The sequence below is a fragment of the Acinonyx jubatus genome, chromosome X (assembly GCF_027475565.1).
Source record: "Acinonyx jubatus isolate Ajub_Pintada_27869175 chromosome X, VMU_Ajub_asm_v1.0, whole genome shotgun sequence".
NCBI classification, from domain to species: domain Eukaryota; kingdom Metazoa; phylum Chordata; class Mammalia; order Carnivora; family Felidae; genus Acinonyx; species Acinonyx jubatus.
In genome coordinates this window covers 38425101-38442368 of record NC_069389.1, presented here as the reverse complement: position 1 = coordinate 38442368, position 17268 = coordinate 38425101, and the positions used below count along the sequence as shown (strand labels likewise).

At 42.9% G+C, this 17268-nt stretch overlaps 1 protein-coding gene and 1 non-coding gene across 2 annotated transcripts; one reads left to right on the top strand and one right to left on the bottom strand.

Annotated features, from left to right (window-relative positions):
- The first annotated feature begins 3214 nt into the window (after window positions 1-3214).
- Window positions 3215-15417, top strand: FUNDC1 (FUN14 domain containing 1). The gene is made up of 5 exons (XM_027054070.2): window positions 3215-3388; window positions 4090-4246; window positions 7952-8027; window positions 12641-12769; window positions 14778-15417. Exons 1-5 carry the CDS (start codon window positions 3361-3363, stop codon window positions 14853-14855), a joined length of 468 nt encoding a protein of 155 aa, XP_026909871.1. The 5' UTR covers window positions 3215-3360; the 3' UTR covers window positions 14856-15417.
- TRNAR-CCU (transfer RNA arginine (anticodon CCU)) lies at window positions 7686-7758 on the bottom strand. The gene has a single exon. It is a non-coding gene; the product is annotated as a tRNA-Arg (tRNA).
- Window positions 15418-17268: the final 1851 nt, after the last annotated feature.

Here is a 17268-nt window from a genome sequence, read left to right as displayed (position 1 = left end):
CAATTCTGACTACATTGTTTTTAATAAATGAGGTTTCCAAAGGCAATGAAGAAATGCGGAGATCAGGAAGGAATGGTTTCATCATGGCTTCATTATGGATTAAATAGAAAATGTTCTCGGGGCGCCTGGATAGCTCGGTTCGTTAAGCGTCTGACTCTTGATTTCAGCTCCGGTCATGATCTCACAATTCATGGGTTTGAGCACCACATGGGGAGCTTGCTTGGGATTCTCTGTCTCCCCCTCTCTCTGCCCCTTGCCTGCTCGCTCTCTCTCTCTCAAAATCAGTAAATACATTTTTTCAAAAAAGAAAATGTTCTCAATTTCAAATAAATTGCTAATGCACTTTTGGAACACACTCCATTGAAAGGCTGGGAACTACCCGAACTATGTTTTGGTATAGTTGTAGATAGGATATCAGTGTCCACGATGAAAATGTTTATTAGGGCAGACTAAAAAAATAATAATAATAATACACTCTTTAAAACGGGAATAAAAAAGGAAAAAACCACCCCCTTGAGCCCATCAAGAGGATCATAGTGCCTTTAAAAAGTCTGTGTATACAACTCACACATTAAACCATTTGTCATTGACCAACAAAATGACAGCTTTTTCGCTAGGGGCAAGAAAAAAACTCACACTAGAAAAATATCTTCTACAAGCAAGAAGGAAGGGAAACACATTAAAAAGTTCCTTCTCAGCCCTCAAGGCCTTTGGAGAAATGATAGCCTTTTAATTTACCTGCAGATATATTTTAGATATTTTGGATACAAAGGTCGACTCTTTGGCATCTTTTTTTAAAGTTTATTTATTTATTTGGGGGCGGGGGAGGGGCAGGGAGAGAGGGAGATGGAAATTCCAAACTTGATGCGAGGCTTGAACCCACTAACTGTGAGATCAGGACCTGAGCCGAAGTCAAGAGTCAGACGTTCAACCCACTGAACCACCCAGGCACCCCTACTGTTTGGCATTTTAAGGGCAGTGTTTTGTTTCCGTATTCTCCTTAATTTCTCCATAACCACTTGATTCTATTTTTTTTAATGTTTATTTAGTTTTGAGAGACGGAGAGAAAGCAGAGGAGAGTCAGAGACACAGAATCTGAAGCAGGCTCCAAGCTGTCAGTGCAGAATCAGACGCAAGGCTTGAACTCACAAACCGTGAGATCATGACCTGAGTGAAAGTCAGACCTTTGACCGACTGAGCCGCGCAGGCGCCCCAGAAACATCTGATTCTAAATGCCACAGTGCCTTAACAGGAAAATGGCTTCTTTCTGTAGTTGGCAGATGTTGCTAGAACTATGTGAAAGTGTCCCTTGGACATCACTGGCCCAGTCAACCTTCCATTTTGCTCTTCCAATTTTTAATTTTCCTTTCTCTTCTCTCCATTCTCTTCTTCCAGGGGCCTCTCATTTGCTATATCTCCATTTGTTAGCACCTCATTAGGAGAGATTGGGCTACAGAAAGGGAGTAAGGGAGGGAAGGAGGTATGAACTCAGATGTGTTAACTTTTGGAAAAATATTTCAGAGAGGACCTCTGAAGAAAGCAAGCCTTAAAGCAGTTTTGTTTCGGAAAAGTGGAATCTTCCACAAAGTAACTGTCTTTGAAGGCTAACGTCTTCAGCCAGTCTTACAATTGAATTTGGGGGGCCACAGGCTGAGGAACTTTAGAGAACCAACCTTTGCATTTAAAGCACCAGGATTTGGGGATACCTGGGTGGCTCAGTCGGTTAGGCATCTTCATTTTAAGATCTTATGGTTTGTGAGTTCGAGCCCCTGTCAGTGTGGAGCCTGCTTGGGATTCTCTCTCTCTCCTTCTCTCTCTGCCCTTCCTGCCCTCCTCTCTCTCTCTCTCTTTCTCAAAATAAATAAATAAACTTTAAAAAAAGAAAAAAGGGGGGCTCATTTTCCTTTAAAGAAAAAATAAAGCACCAGGGTTTGAAAAGCTAAGTGCAATTATGAAAGTCAATATTTTAAGTAATGCAACCGTATGGGAGGGAGAAATTTCCTTCTTTCCCCCTAGGCTGCTTCCAGCTGGTTTAAGAATTAAATTCCTATGAGACAGGTGAACAGGAGGGGAAAAAACCCAAACAAACAGTTTTATTACGTGTGCACAGAGGTCCAATAATGAAATTGAGACCCTCAAGAAATGACCAAGGTAGGCAGTTTTGATACATTTTAGACAAAGACAATAATTTCATGAGGAATTGACAGGCTGAGCTAGTAGGTTAGGGGGGAAAAAATAAGGTTTGTTTCTACAGCTTTCTCGGTTTTAAAGTTCCTATCTCTGGTGATAAGGATGTCTTTTTAGTTCTCAGTACAGGGAAGGTGAAGGTAGTTTTCACATGGGAGATTTGTTTCCTGTTTTCAGGGGGACAGTGGAGGGTCTGAGCAGCCTTTCATCGTTGTTATCCGGGGAGCTTCAATTCAAAATAGTCAATATGCCATTGCAGTATATTTGGGGGCAGCCGGCCCCGGGCTCCTACACGACCTATACCAGAATTCCTTGCTTTCCCATTAAAGCGAATAAGAGGAGGGCTTTTTTCTTTTCTTTTTTTTTTTTAATTGTACAGCGGGTGCAATGCAAATTCAAAACAAGTTTAGGGACTGGTTTATGTGAACCTGAGTTAGCTGCTTGGTAATCAACACGGTTTTTCATTCTACTGAATCCGGTGGGGCTCCTGGGGGAAGAGCTTGACCTCGTTCCTCTCTCAGATTTAAGTAATAAAAATGATGCTATAAAACTATGTCCTCTTGAATATCGTGTCGGGTCAATCCCTAGGCCCTTCCTCTACTTCCCTTGGGTTCCTGGCAGGAAACATGTGGACAGGGAGCGGATAAACAGGTTCCAGTTCCCAGCAGCAGCACGTTAGAAAAATTTTCCATCTGTTGATGTGCCCTTGCCTCCTCACAAAAGTGGGGTTTGAAACAGGGTTTCTTTTATCTCCTTTTAAAAGCCTTTTTTTTTCCTCAGGCGCTCGCATTCTCGTGCAGTGTTGAGAACGCCAAGCTGGACGGCGCTTTAGGCCGCCTCTCCTCCAGCCCTGGGGCTCTTTAAAACAAGATCACGGAATTCAGTTACTGAAATGCTAGGAGGGGTGGGGGTGGGGTGGGAAGCCAGGGTTGCGACGGGCAACGCACTACAACTCCCACAAGCCCTCCCTCAACCCACCCACCGCTGAGCCTTGCGCTTGCGCGGAAGACCCAGCGCTGAGAAGAGGGGCGGGGACCGGACAACGCGCCCGGAGGGGGAGGAGGAAAAAAGGGACCATAGACTTTCACCTGGGCCTAGAACGTCTCTTAAAGTAGTGGGGAGAGGCCGGCGGGCGGGTGGGGACCACCTTCTGAGCTGGCCGCCGGCGGTATCATGGCGACCCGGAACCCCCCTCCCCAAGGTGAGCGGCCGGGGCCCGGAGTAGTAGCTTAAGACGCGGCTCACAGCTCTCGACCTTGCTCTCGGGGGCGCCTCTTCTTGCCCCTGCCCCAGGGCTCCTGGGGCTCTGGTTTTTGGAGGCACCCCTGTTGAACTAGACTCCTTCCCCTCACAGCGGAGAGCGACCCCTGTCCCTAACACAGCCCCGCCTCCTGCCCTACCTTCACCTCTGGTCCTTCATGTCCATCTTCAAACGTGCTGCTTTGGCCTTGACTGAAGTGATTTCATCCTGCCGGGCCCCTAACCGGTTCGGCCAGGGGAGGACCCCCCCCCCCCCCCCCACCATTCCTCCCACTGATGAAACTGGATCTAGCTCTGGTCCTGACCCTACTGAGATTTGGAGGTGACCCTTCATGCTGTGAAACTCTGACTTGACCTTCCTGCCATTGGTGGGGGCGGGAGGGGGGCGACCCCTCACTTCTGTGTAACTCCGACGTGGCTCCGGTTCGGGCCCCTAGGCCGGTCCCTGGGCCTTTGGAAAGGAGATGCCAGGCTCTTTGGAAAGGGATTGGATGTAACAAACTAATGTTTCCATCTGGGCATTTTTAGCTGCCGGCCAAACCTGGCAGTGAGTTATAACAGCTAAAAAAAAAAAAAAGCTACAGGACATTTCTGACTTTTGGTCGCCTCTAAATTTCTTTCTTTCCATTTTGTATTTTGAAGAGTATGAAAGCGATGACGAGTCTTACGAAGTGTTGGATTTAACTGACTATGCAAGAAGACACCATTGGTGGAATCGAGTGTTTGGCCACAGTTCCGGACCTATGGTTGAAAAGTACTCAGTGGCCACCCAGATTGTAATGGGTGGGGTGACTGGCTGGTGAGAACAACATCTTTTTCATTAAGTTTCGTGGGCAGCCGCACTGCTGCCCTTTTGTAAACAGGCCAGTTACTGTGCACGTTCAGTGGCTTTGCACTGCTAATCCCGGAAGAGCGCTGCCTTGAGGCTTTTCTCTGTGATGTGATGGGTGTGATGGACACCCTCAGGAGCCTCAGTGTGTGGTTTTGGTGATCTGCTCCCCCATGCCCACCACTTGAGCCGCTGTTCCCTCCTGTCCCGCCCTTTGATCCTTTATGTACTTTCCCACCTCCTCAGATGTAGCAGATGTAGAGTGCATCGGATTCAGTGACAGTGGCTAAAACGGAAGAAACATAGGGTTAATTACATGTAAATAATTTTGACTTGTTCAAGGCTAACAACTGGAAAAACCTGTGAGGACTCCCGCAGTGGGACTGGTCTCCAGGACTGTCCGCCCTGTAGAGAGCCGTGGAAAATTCTCAGTGCAAATTATTGATTAAGATACCGATGGTTCTGTGGATGTTCACTGGGCTAATTTGGATTATTATAATACTTTGAAGAAGAGTTGGAATTTAACTTGGTCTTTGCTGGAATTACAGGACTGATTGCTTACTCAGTAATAATATTGTGGAATGCATTAAGGAGGAGCAGTTAATAAGCATTAACCTAACTACCCAGTGAATGTTCTAGACTTCATGCTTACATAATTGCTACTATAGATCAAGTTTATTCGTCTTGGAATAAACGATTAGCCAGATGACAAGGGTCAAACAAGTATGACCCTTTATTTTGAAAATGTTCACGACCGTAGACAATTTTTGTAGTTGGTGGGGGATGCTTAGTTTGTGAGTAACCATTGTTTTCTTCGATTCTAAGTTAAGTTTATCTTACATTAAAAATTTCCCTATTTAAACTTGATAAGTATTACATTTTTTTGATTTGTGATGTACATGTACCTTGGAACAATGATTCACTCCTTTACGCCGTCTTGTAAATGCCGTTTCATGGTAGAAACCTGCATGGTGAAGATTCCGTAGTGCAGAGTTGCAGTATTTATTCATGTGTACTTATTAATGCTGCTAAGGAAAAGACCTGCAATTAGAAGAGAGATGCCTGGTCAGGGCCCTGGTTATTCAGTTGATTCTCCGCAGATGGTTTGGACCTCGACCCCTGATAATGGAGAGTCTGGTCCTCTGCTCAGCTAAGCTCACCGTGTGGTGCCCTTGGGTGATTGGTTCATGTGAGTATGGGCCTAAAGCCCCGTCTTAAAGGAGACTAAAAAATAATGGAGCGATAGAATTATCACATCATTGTGTGCTTTCTCCTCGTAGGCCAGACTCGCTGAGAAGCCCCATAATTGGCAGAAGTTTGCTTGGATATCCTAGAGACAGAGCAGGGGGAGTTAGTAGCTTTATTTTAGCGGCTCATGCCATCTAGCAAAGGGTAGACGTGCTTGTGGGACACGGTCCCTGGGACGCAGTTGTGACTTGGCTGCTGCTTGCCTCCTCTGCTCCTTTATCAGAGCCTGTGTTGCTAACTCCCCTACTGAGGGACACGGTCTTCGTAGTAATACATATGTCTGGGTTATAGGCAGTGTTGGCCCAGGAGCCGTTTCGTAGGACTCTAATGTTACACAGGTGGTTTGTTGCAATGACTTTGGATCTAGCATAGTACATTTTGGCAGTTCTTAAGGTGTAGAACTGCCGTACTATTGTGGCATGCATGAAGGAGGAATGGTTAATAAGCATTAATCTAAGCAGTTCACATTTCAGACCAGTTCAGGTCGTGGCCTGGGAGGCTAAGGAGATTACATGCAGGTATAGGCAGGTAGAGGTTTTGGATGATGAGAAGAAATACCAGGGTGGGTGTCTGCTAGGAGAGATGGGAGGTGTGAAAACTAGCCAGAGGGCCCGCCCTTAGTGTGGTCTGGAAGCAAGGCAGTGATGTCCTTGAGAATGGAAAGAAGACAGTCAAATGATCTGGAGATAGAGTATATAGAAATGACAATCAGCTGGCCCCCCGAAGGTGATGAAGAAGCCAGAGTCTGAGATGACCACGAGGGGGGAAACCTAGAGAACGGCGCTGTCGCTTACAGATGGGGGACCTTAGCAACAGTGGATTTGGTTGGAGAGAGGATTTTTGTCTTGGGACGTTCGAATATGCGGTTGTGTGTGCTAGAGAAGCCCCCGGAAATGTAAAATGCCCGTTTATGACGGCATGCTAGTTTCCTAGAGCTATTGTATCAAAGTACCGCGACTAGGTGGCTTGGAAATCCAAGAAATGTATTCTTTCACAGGTCTGGAGGCTGGAAGTCTGAAAGGTGTGAGCTGAGTCGGTTCCTTCTTGGAGGCTCAGAGGGAAAAGTCTCCTAGCTTCTCTCCTAGCTGTTGCTGGTTGCCAGCCGCCCCCGGCATTCCTGGGCTTGTAGACATAGCACTCCGATCTCTGGCTGCACCATCACGTGGCTGTGTTCCCTCTGCGTGTCTCTGTGACATGTTGGATCAAGTCATACTGGATTTTGGACCCACTGTATTGCAGCGTGGCCTCATCCTAACGAATTACATCCTCAGTGACCCTTAATCCAAAGAAGGTCACATTCTGAGATTCTGGGAAGGACGTGAATTCGGGCTTGGGGGGAGAGGGCACTCTTCAACCCAGTTCAGAAGGCTAGAGTTAGAAATCTGGGCTTCTTTTACAACAGTATGGATCTGGAATACTGAGGGAATATGAGCTCACCACAGGGGAGAATTAATCAGAAAAGAAGTATGGACTGACATTCTTACAGGATAGATGGGACATGAGAGGGGCGCCTGGGTGGCTCAGTCAGCTAAGCGTCCGACTTCGGCTCAGGTCGTGATGTCATGGTTTGTGAGTTCACGCCCCACATGGGGCTCTGTGCTGGCAGCTCAGAGCCTGGCGCCTGCTTTGGATTCTGTGTCTCCCTCTCTGCTCCTCCCCTTCTCGCACTCTGTCTCTCTTTCTCTCTCTCTCTAAAAAATAAGTAAGCATTTTAAAAAAAGTTAAGCAGCTATGAGAAATATGGGCTTAACTGTAGTCCTGAAGGTGGAACTTAAGTGGGACCTTAAAGGGTGGAGAAGCTTTAGATGAGCAGAGCTAGGCAGAAACCCCTAGAAGCAGGGAGATGAATAGCTTGAGCAGTGGTGATGACCTGTTTGGAAACTAATGGTATTGGCGCAGAAGGGTTGGGTAGAGTGGGGGTTGGCCAAGTGTATGGAACGTCTTGACTGCATTATAACAAGCAAACAAAATCACTTTTCTTACGGGGAATTTCAAATTCTACAAATATAGAAGGGAGAGCACAATGAGGCCCTTGGGCGCTCAACATTGTTTCAGTAGCCGGTCTTTTTTCCTCTAAATTCCCCTCCTCTTCTCTCCATCCCTGATTTTGAAGCATATCACAATTTAGATCGTACACTTTGTTCTTTTTAAGTAAGCTCTAGGCCCAACGTGGGGCTCGAACTCACGACCCTGAGATCAGGGGTCACGTGCTCTACCGACTGAGCCAGCCAGGCGTGCTAGATTGTGCGCTATTGACTTGCCTATATAACGAGGGAAACACTGAGGGGTTCTGAGCCGGTAAGGGATATGATCAAAAGAAATGGAAAGACATTAAGATTTTATTAGGAAAGCAATGAAAAAGAGAAGAGGGAGAGAGTTTAGTACCTCACTGGTTGTTCTCATCTTTTGTCATTTCTTTCATTCAAGGTGTGCGGGATTTTTGTTCCAGAAGGTCGGAAAGCTTGCAGCCACCGCTGTAGGCGGTGGCTTTCTTCTTCTTCAGGTATGTCTAAGCCTCAGTCTTTGCCTCTGCTTACATATGTAGCCCTCGGGGACTGCGACAGACAGTCAAGGTCAGCCATTTCATTCCTGTCCATTTTAATAGAGGGTGGAGGGGTTTTTCTTTTAGGTATCAGTTTATGGAAGAACTAAAATGAGTTTTGAAAGCTGACATCTGTCATGAAAACCACCAATTTAAATATGTCTGCGTTCCGTAACCATGGTTTGATCCCAGCTAAAGAGATCCCAGTTAAAAAGACAACTATCAAAGTTTGAGGTGCCTCATTTTTTTTATGACGTACCCAGATTTCCCTTGAAGCAAAATAAACATTTCATCCGTAATATAACCTCATCTTGACCGTTTTAAACGTATATTTAAAAAATCAGGCAGATAAAATTCAGAAGGTCTCTTTTTTTTCCCCATTTTCCAGCCATGCAATTTTCCCTCGCAGAGGAAATTGCTGTTAGCAATTTCCATCTTGTTTTTCAAAACTGGGAAACCATAATAATCTAGAAAGTGGAAAATAGGGTTTAAAAAATCATCCGTAATCCTATTTCTGAGGCAGGGGGATTTGAAATTTTAGTTTTTGTTCATGTTCCTCTAAGCACAAGGTTTAAAAATGCTTTGCGGTTAGAGGATGTTTATCAGGATATTGTCTGGCATTCATGTCCGTTTGGCATATATTTTTCCAAAAATACCATTCCCTGAAGATCAAATGTAGTAAATCCCAAAACTGAAAATCTCTGGGAATGAATGTTAGCAATAATTTTAAAGATATAGAGGACCGTCGTACCAGATTTTTAAAATGATAGATGTTCATGGCAACCAACATCTGACTTCAGTACCAAAGCCATTGATCATGTAATAACCAGTGTCATTGCCTGAAGCGCAAAGGGACTGAATTCGTATGTGTTAAGCATAGATTTTGGGTTGTTTACTAAACAGATATGTACGTGTGTGTGTGTGTGTGTGTATGTTATTTTTCTAAACAGCTTTAAAAAAATATATTTTCTTTCTATCAGTGGCATTATTAGGAGTAATTGCCTATTGTGGTAAGAGGTAAAAAGGAATATGGTTAATATCGAAACTTAGGCCTTTGGATGAATATGCCAGCCTTGGTACAGAAGACAATTGTACTTAAGCTGATTTTGACTTGTGTTTATATAGAATCAAGACATACTTAACTCGACAGCTATTTTGAAAACTCAGTTGTCTTTTCTGTGTAAGGGAAAAGGGTACCGAATTGAAGCAGAGTTTTCCTAAAATGTTCACAGAATGAAGAGAATGAATACATGTGAGTCCACTCTGTCAGTTTTTCAGAAGTCTGTTTCAGTCCCCTCAGTAGACTCCCTTCAGGTTCACATGTTGCCATTGCTGCCTTCTACGGCTCTGTGCCTAATCTACATAGTCTTTGAAGTCACTAAGCGGAAGACTGTGGGACCTGTCTGCATCAAACCAGCTTTTCCCACAAATATGACTCACCTTGAAAGCTCAGTAGGAAGAAACTGAAAGAGGAAATCAGAGTAACACATGACTTTTAGCCTAATTGCCCATTGTTCTTCAGGCCTGCTTCCATATTTTCATTACCTTTACTTATATTTAGGCGCACCTGAGTGGCTCAGTCAGTTGAGCGTCCGACTTGGGCTCAGGTCATGATCTCGTGGTTTCGTGAGTTCGAGCCCCACGTCGGGCTGGCTGCTCTCAGCATGGAGCACACTTTAGATCCTCGGCACCCCACCCCACCCCTCCCTCGTGCACACACAAGCTCTCTCTCAAAAAGAAAGAAACCTTAAGAAAAAGAAATTTGTTGACTTAGAACTTAAAGCTTTTCTAGTAACTCAGTGTTCAGTGTTCTCCAGTTATTTATCACAGTGCCATCTTAAAATAGACAGTGGTATGCAGATCTTTTAAACTTGGTTTTTATTTTTTTGTAGTTGTTTGTGTGCCCCTAATTGAAAGGGTCAAATACATGTACAAGACTCGTTATAGGTTAGAGTAATTCCCTACCTCCCTCACTACCTACCCTCCCCATTTTTCCCTCCCTTGAGGCAACTCCTTGAACTCTTAGCCGATGCTCAAGGTACTTATTTCCTCTTTCCTAAACAAGTTAATTGAATATTTCTTGATCTTTCAGTTTGAGGTATTGACTAGTGGCTTCCTGTTATGGAATATGAGAATTTATCATTTATTGAACTTTCCTTGCCCACCGTTCCCCTCCCCCCAGTCTCACACACTTGCCTGCTTTATGTTCCTCTGTGCCCCCCCTCCAACCCATGCATCATCTGAGTATTGTTATTTCATAATTGTGTTAGATCATTACCTGGAGGTCACTGAGCCTGAATCTGTAGATTTATGTGTTTAACCATGTTTGGGAAGGTTTTGACCATTCTTTTCTTTTCTTTTCTTTTCTTTTCTTTTCTTTATTTTTTAAATGTTTATTTACTTTTGAGGGGGGGAGAGAGAGAGAGAGTAGATCAGGGAGGGGCAGAGAGAGATAGGGAGAGATTATGACCATGATTATGTGCATATTAGGCTTTTTGATAATGTCCTAGGGTTTGTTCATTTCCTTATTCAGTCTTTCAAATTGTGGAATTTCTAGTGATCTACCTTCACGTACACTGACTCTTTGTTTTGTCATCTACTTTTCCATCAAGCCTCGCCAATAAATTTAGTTCAGATATTGTATTTTCCAATTCTAGAATTTTCATTTGGCTCTTTTTAGAGTTTCTGTACCTCTGGTGAGATTCCTTATCTTTTCATTGATTACAAGCACAGTTTCCTTTACCTCATTGAGCATCGTTCTAATAGCTGGTTTAAAGTCCTGATAATTCAAGTATCTGGTTCATCTTAAGGTTGGCATCTGTTAATTTTCTTTTGAGACTAGGCCATATTTTCTTATTTTATCCTATATCAAGAAAGTTTGGAGTTTATCCTGGGTATTGGGAATGTTATGCTCTGGAAACTCTGGATTCTGTTTTATTCCTCCGAAGAGTATTGATATTTCGCTTTTGGCAGAAAGTTGACTTGTTTGGACTCAAATGGCAGACTGTTTCACCTGAGGTGGGTAGCGGCTCAAATCTCCATTCAGTCCTGTTAGCCTTGGCCAGATTGCACGGCTCTGCCTTATGAATGTGTGGTTCAGGACTTGGGTAGAGTGTACACGTCGAATTTGGGACTCCCCTTATCTAGCGCTCTCATTTCTGGCAGTTGTTATTATCGTAGACTCTGTCATCTGGTTCTTTGGGCCGGAAAGGTGGCATGTTTTCTGTGAAAGGTTTAGCCACCCTGCACGTGCAACCTGCCCTCAGGATAAAACCAGAAAAATGGGCAACTGACCTTACATTGTTGCTTTCCTGCAAGTTTCAACTCCCTTTGAGGTCTGCTTGCTTTTGCTAATTCTGGAGCGCTTGTATTTTAACCAGGGTTTATAATTGCTATGTACGGGAGGGTCCCTAAGGCTCACCATCACGTCCTCGCCTGTGACCCAAATTGCCGTGTCAGGTGCTGCCAGGAAAAGCTCGCACTTGCCATTTGATTTGATCACCACTCTTTTGCTGAGGCTGGAGTTTGAAGTGATAATAGGTGAATCGATACAGGAAGAAATGCAGACAAAGAAATTCTTCTATGGAGTCATTCACAGTGAAAATGGAACTTAAGATTCCCATGCAGTCTGCTTATATACAATCACATACTTTTGTTATTTGAAATATTTTATTTATGGTTCAAAGTCAAGTGATGCCTTTCAAGATTACAAAGAAAGCATAAGCTTGATAGAAGTGATTTATAATGGTATACCTGGCTTAATTGTTTACTGCTCTTGTGATTCTTTATATTTTGATTTTATTATTTGAAGAGACTAATTTATGGTACTGGCTCACACACTATGTTATGGCTCAGATTATTTGTAGTGTCTCCGGAGTACCACATTTGGGGTTTTCTTATAGTTAATATGCATTTAGCTATGGTTTTATTAAAAGGAATTACGGCATGAAACCTGTACAGAGCACATTTCTTTTGTATTCCGCTTTCAAAAGCGATTACCAGAAAGTATTCTTAGTCAGAGTTAGTAAAGACCCTTTATCAAGCTACTTTAGATTTCTTTAGTGACCTAATAACTGATTGGCTCCTGATCCCTTATAACTAAACATCTATTTAATTAAAAGGTACTGTTTTATTAGCTGTATAATTTAGATAGTTTCTGTGTCTTTTTAGCTAATTCTCAAATTCTAAAAGTTATGATAGAATTATAGTACAGTTATAATATAGTTTATTCCACAATAAAAAGATTGTGGAATCTTTTCCCATCATGTAGTATATGTTTCTTAACGTAGTGTTCATCACATCTAAATAATTAATTATGCTCAATATCTTTTTTCCCTTGTGGACCCAGAGCTCTTTGAGCGTGGGGACTTATTTATGTCTCTCTTCTTCTTGGCTATAGTTACAATGCTTGGCACAGGGTAGGCACTCAGTGTTTATTAAATGAGTAAATTGTGATATCTTACCTATAAGCCTCATAGATTTCTTGAAATCTAAATGTCCATATATTCCTGGGTAAGAGATTTGTCCACAGCCTGGTTGGTTTACAATTAACCATTTTGATTATATTTTTGCAGATTGCCAGTCACAGTGGCTATGTGCAGATTGACTGGAAGAGAGTTGAAAAAGATGTAAACAAAGCGAAAAGACAGATTAAGAAACGAGCAAATAAGGCAGCACCTGAAATCAACAATATAATCGAAGAAGTAAGACGATGTACATTTTTGGCTGCTTTTTTTTTTTTTCTTCGTGGGTTTCGCTTAGCAGAAAATGCGACTGGCGGTTGCCTTTTAAAAAGTTGGTGTTTTTGGTCACGTCTGGAGTGTTAAGTAAAACTGTTGGGACCAAGCCACCATTTCAGTCAGTCACCATTAGGGCGCCTGGCTGGTTCAGTTGGAGGAGCACGTGACTCTTGATCGTCCGGGTCATGAGTTCCAGCCCCACGTTGGATGTAGAGGTGACTGGAAAAAAAAAAAAATCAATCTTTTTTTGTTTTTGTAGTAGTTAACATAGTTTTTCCTGCCCATCTCCTACCTACTCTGATCTGCATATAAAAACTGATAACACGACTCTTCCAGAAGTTTTCCTCCGGTTTTACAAATGTGTACATGTGTCGGCAAGGTGTAGTACCACTAAAACTACCTGGTTTTTTTTTTCACGAGGTGGGATGTTTTGAAAGTGTGTGTATTTTAGCAATAGTTTTATTAATGTTTTTATGTGTATTTTGTCGTCTTCTAGTCTGTTTAGAATTGAATTGAATACTCCTTGCCTTCGTTTTTGTTCTGGTCTCTTAATACCTCCAACTTTTTATCTTGAAAACTTTCAGACCAGTTGAAGAGTTGAAGGACTTTTCAAATACCCCTTGTTCAAGGGCACATACCCTTCACCTATTTACCAAATCGTTTTACGACATTTGCTTTAGCTCTGAGTGTGTATGTGTGATTTACACTTTTTTGTTTTGCATAATCATTTACTACATGATTACTTTTCACTCAAATCTTCAGCATTTATCTTCTAAGAGATAGATGTTCTCTTCTACAATTACCCTATTTAACAGGATGAAGTAATATTTCCTAGTATGCAGTCCATGTTAAAATTTTTCCACAAAAATCTCTTTTATACATTTTTCCGCCAGTCAAGAATTGCATATTGCATTTGGTTGTCGTGTCTCTGAAGTCTCCTTTGGTCTTCAACGGTCCCCTTATCTGTGGGGGCTCCCCCCCCCCCCCCCCCCGTCCTTCATGACATTGACATTTTTGAAGCATCTAGGCAGAATATCCCACAGTCTGGCTTTGTCTGTTGCTCTTTCCTGGTTTTATTTGGGTTAAACATTTTATCAGGGTGATATTTTTTTGATCCTTGTACCTTTTTCCTTGCTGGCTAAGTGGACTGTTAATAAAAATCTTTGTGCCTGCTGTGGGCATTTATTAAATCTGTGCTAATAACTTGCATTCATTTATGTCTGCCCTATAGCTTCTTGTTCCCTGTGAGATTTTTGCTGCTGATATACCTATTATCTCAGTAGCCAAGAAGCTTACTGTGTCTGGCCAGGACTCTGTGCTCCTTCAGATTGTAATGGACAGTCCTGGCATCTTGTGTGGTGGTTGGCACCCGCAGCAGTAGGTGTAGAAGCGTTTTTGCCAAATATTTATTGGATTGGGGAAAACAGCCGTGAAAACGTTACTTGGCACGAAATTCAGTGGTTAAGAGTGGCTTTTTAAATTTTTAATTTGCGTCATGTTTTTTCTTTTTCTTACTGTGGCAAAAGATACGTAATATAAAATTGACCGTTTTAATATACCTATATACACCTATATATATATATATATAGGCCACGAGTTCAAGTCCCGCTTTGGTTTCCATGCTCGGCACGGAGCCTACTTAAAGAAATATATATATACGTATATGTATTCTAGTAGCATTAAGTACATTCACACTTCTGTGCAAACATTACCACAGTCCACGTGTAGAACTTTTTCATCGTCCCAAACAGAAACTCTAAGCATTAAGCAATAATTCCCACAATGAACCCCTCTCCCCAGCCCTTGGTAGCCTCTGTCCTACTTCTTGTCATGATGAATTTCAGTATTCACGTTAAGCGGAATCACGCAACGTTTTGCCTTTTCCGTCTGTTGCACTTAGCGCGGCGTTTTCAAGGTTCGTCCACGTCGTAGCACAATTAAGAGTCTTTTTTTGTTTAAACTTCTGTTTCAGGCAACAGAATTTATCAAACAGAACATTGTGATATCCAGCGGATTTGTGGGAGGCTTTTTGCTAGGCCTTGCATCCTAAGGAGATGAATGTTCTAGCACAGCGGAGTCACCTTTAAGAAGAGAACGGTGGCCACGAGGTGGTCTGTCAACACGAGACCCCATCAGATTGTCCAGGGCAGCAAGAAACAACTGGGTGCACACTGCCAGACTCAAGACTTAGTGTTTGGCCATTGATGTTTGGCAGACCAGCATCGGCTGTGAAAAAACAACCCCTATGGCATGTGTATGGTAGTATTCTTGAGCAAAACATGGCTTTCGTTTATTTTTTGAAAATTTGCATTTGTTTTTAAATTAGCCTAGAAGATGCCGGCCTTGGATGCAGACCGCTCGAGAAAAAACAACGTGTCGGATAGATGCCCCAGTGCAATGCCGTCCTCCTTTCGTTTAAGTAAGATGGTACTCGTTCTGCTTTGTGGTGTAGTGCCAGTAATTAAAACTGTGTATCGCAGCCTCAACATCAAGCTTGGCTTTTTTCTTTTTAAAGATACGCTTGCAGTAAACGGAAAAAACTGTAAAGCCCTTTCGTGGAAGGCTGTAGAAGTGATAGAATTATTAAAGATATTAAACAGATTTAATACCAATTTTTAGGTGGTGGTTTTCTGCGATTCTTACTTTGCTTCTATAGTAGTTATAATAAACAGTTTCAAGGAAGGCTCTTCTAAGGAAATAGTCATGTCTGAAGCTCTTTCTCTTTTTTTTTTTTTGATGTCTGTAGTTCTAAAAATGTCTTGTATATAAGCTTTTTCAATTCATGTATTTATCCTGGCGGCCCAGGCAGAGCTAATTATTTTGAGGGAGCATGTAGTTGGGTCCCTGATTCATTTTATTAACCTCGAGTGAACCTCCTTTCTCATCTCTAAAAATCCTAATTATTATTTTGGCCCCTTCTTCCACCAAGAGGTACAAATCACTTTAAATTACTTATTTTAAATAAGTAAATTTACTATTTGAAGAACATTGATTCTCTGTGTCACTATGAAATCGGAACTGAAAGAGAATTTTCTCTCTGATCTAATCTGAGACGTGGGTGCTAAGACTTTCAGGTTTTGGTAGCATCGTGTTGAGCACTAGACGAGTTGACTTGTTTCTCCAAGCCCGATCACACTCCGTCAGAGGCTCCTTTGCCCAGAAAAGCTTTCTGTATTAATTCTTTTGTTCATAGAACCCTATGTTGGAATTGGAAAAACAGCAGAGCCGCCTGCATTGGGGGCTTCAGATTGGAAAGTTTATGTATTTCTTTCAAGAGAGAGAATGTGCGTGCACACGCATGCACAGGTAGGGGAGAGTCAGAGAGAGAGAGGGAGGGAGAGAATCCCAAGCAGGCTCCATGCTGTCAGCACAGGGCCCGTAGCCGGGCTAAATCTCAAGAACCGTGAGATCGTGTGACCTGAGCCGAGATCAAGAGTCCAACGTTTGTTCGTGAGTTCGAGCCTCACGTCGTCGGGCTCTGTCCTGACAGCTCAGAGCCTGGAACCTGCTTCGGCTTCTGTGTCTCCCTCTCTCTCTGCCCCTCCCCCTGCTTATGCTCGCTCTCGCTCTCTCTCTCTCTCTCAAAATAAACATTAAAAAAATTTTTTTTTAAAGCCTGACGCTTAACTGCTCCACCCGGGCACCCCAGCCTTTCTTAATATGAAGTGATTTCGCTTATAAATACTTGTTTTGTCCTTGAGCTTTTCTCTCTTTTGACCTTGCCAAGCCTTCCACTACTGTGGAATTAAAGGGGGAAATCTGCTACATCAAGTAGAATATTGGCTGTACTTCTGTGTGCCATATCCATGTGATGTTTTCATCTGATACAATGAGGCAGCCTACTGTGGGGAGCTCTGAGAGTTGGCTCAATTTGTTCATTTTGGAAAATTTGCCGTGTCTGCTCTGTGCATGCTACACTAGGAAAGCGGGGGCACAAAAATGTCTGCCTTCAAATAGAGACTAAGAGATTCCCCTATAGAAGTTCCATAATAATATTGGAGAACGTGGCATATGATTAGTGGCCAATAAGGATAGGGCTATCTACTTAGGGAGAGGTAGGGATAACTACTTTCAGAGTCCAACCATGAATGAAACCTGAAAAAAGATGGCCCTTCATTTTCTCCCCTACCTTTCCAAGTATCTGTTGATGTGTTTGAAAATATTTACAGACCGATCTGTAAATTGGTCTGGGCTCTCCATACTGTCCTGACTCCAATCTGGGCTCTCCATACTGTCTTTTCTGTGTTAGTGCCCCTTACTCTCTGCCTCATATCTGCACCGTCTCCCCATAAGGTTGTAGGCTACTTGAGGTAGGCCTCTGTGTTCATCTCTAACTTGTTGACGTGCGCTGTGTAATGCTTTGCTCGAGGGAGGTCTTCATTTAATGTTGGGAATGGGCGACTGAGTGTGTGGAAAGCCCGTTACTGTGCCAGAGGGTTGGTGTTAACCCATAGGAACCTTTT

What these genes read in the sequence shown, in the direction of transcription:
- FUNDC1 (XM_027054070.2), top strand. Translation starts at nt 3,361, where the DNA reads ATGGCGACCCGGAACCCCCCTCCCCAAG. An exon ending in GTGGCTTTCTTCTTCTTCAG is followed by an intron (nt 8,028 to 12,640) that starts GTATGTCTAAGC and finishes ATATTTTTGCAG; the next exon opens with ATTGCCAGTCACAGTGGCTA. An exon ending in TCAACAATATAATCGAAGAA is followed by an intron (nt 12,770 to 14,777) that starts GTAAGACGATGT and finishes CTTCTGTTTCAG; the next exon opens with GCAACAGAATTTATCAAACA.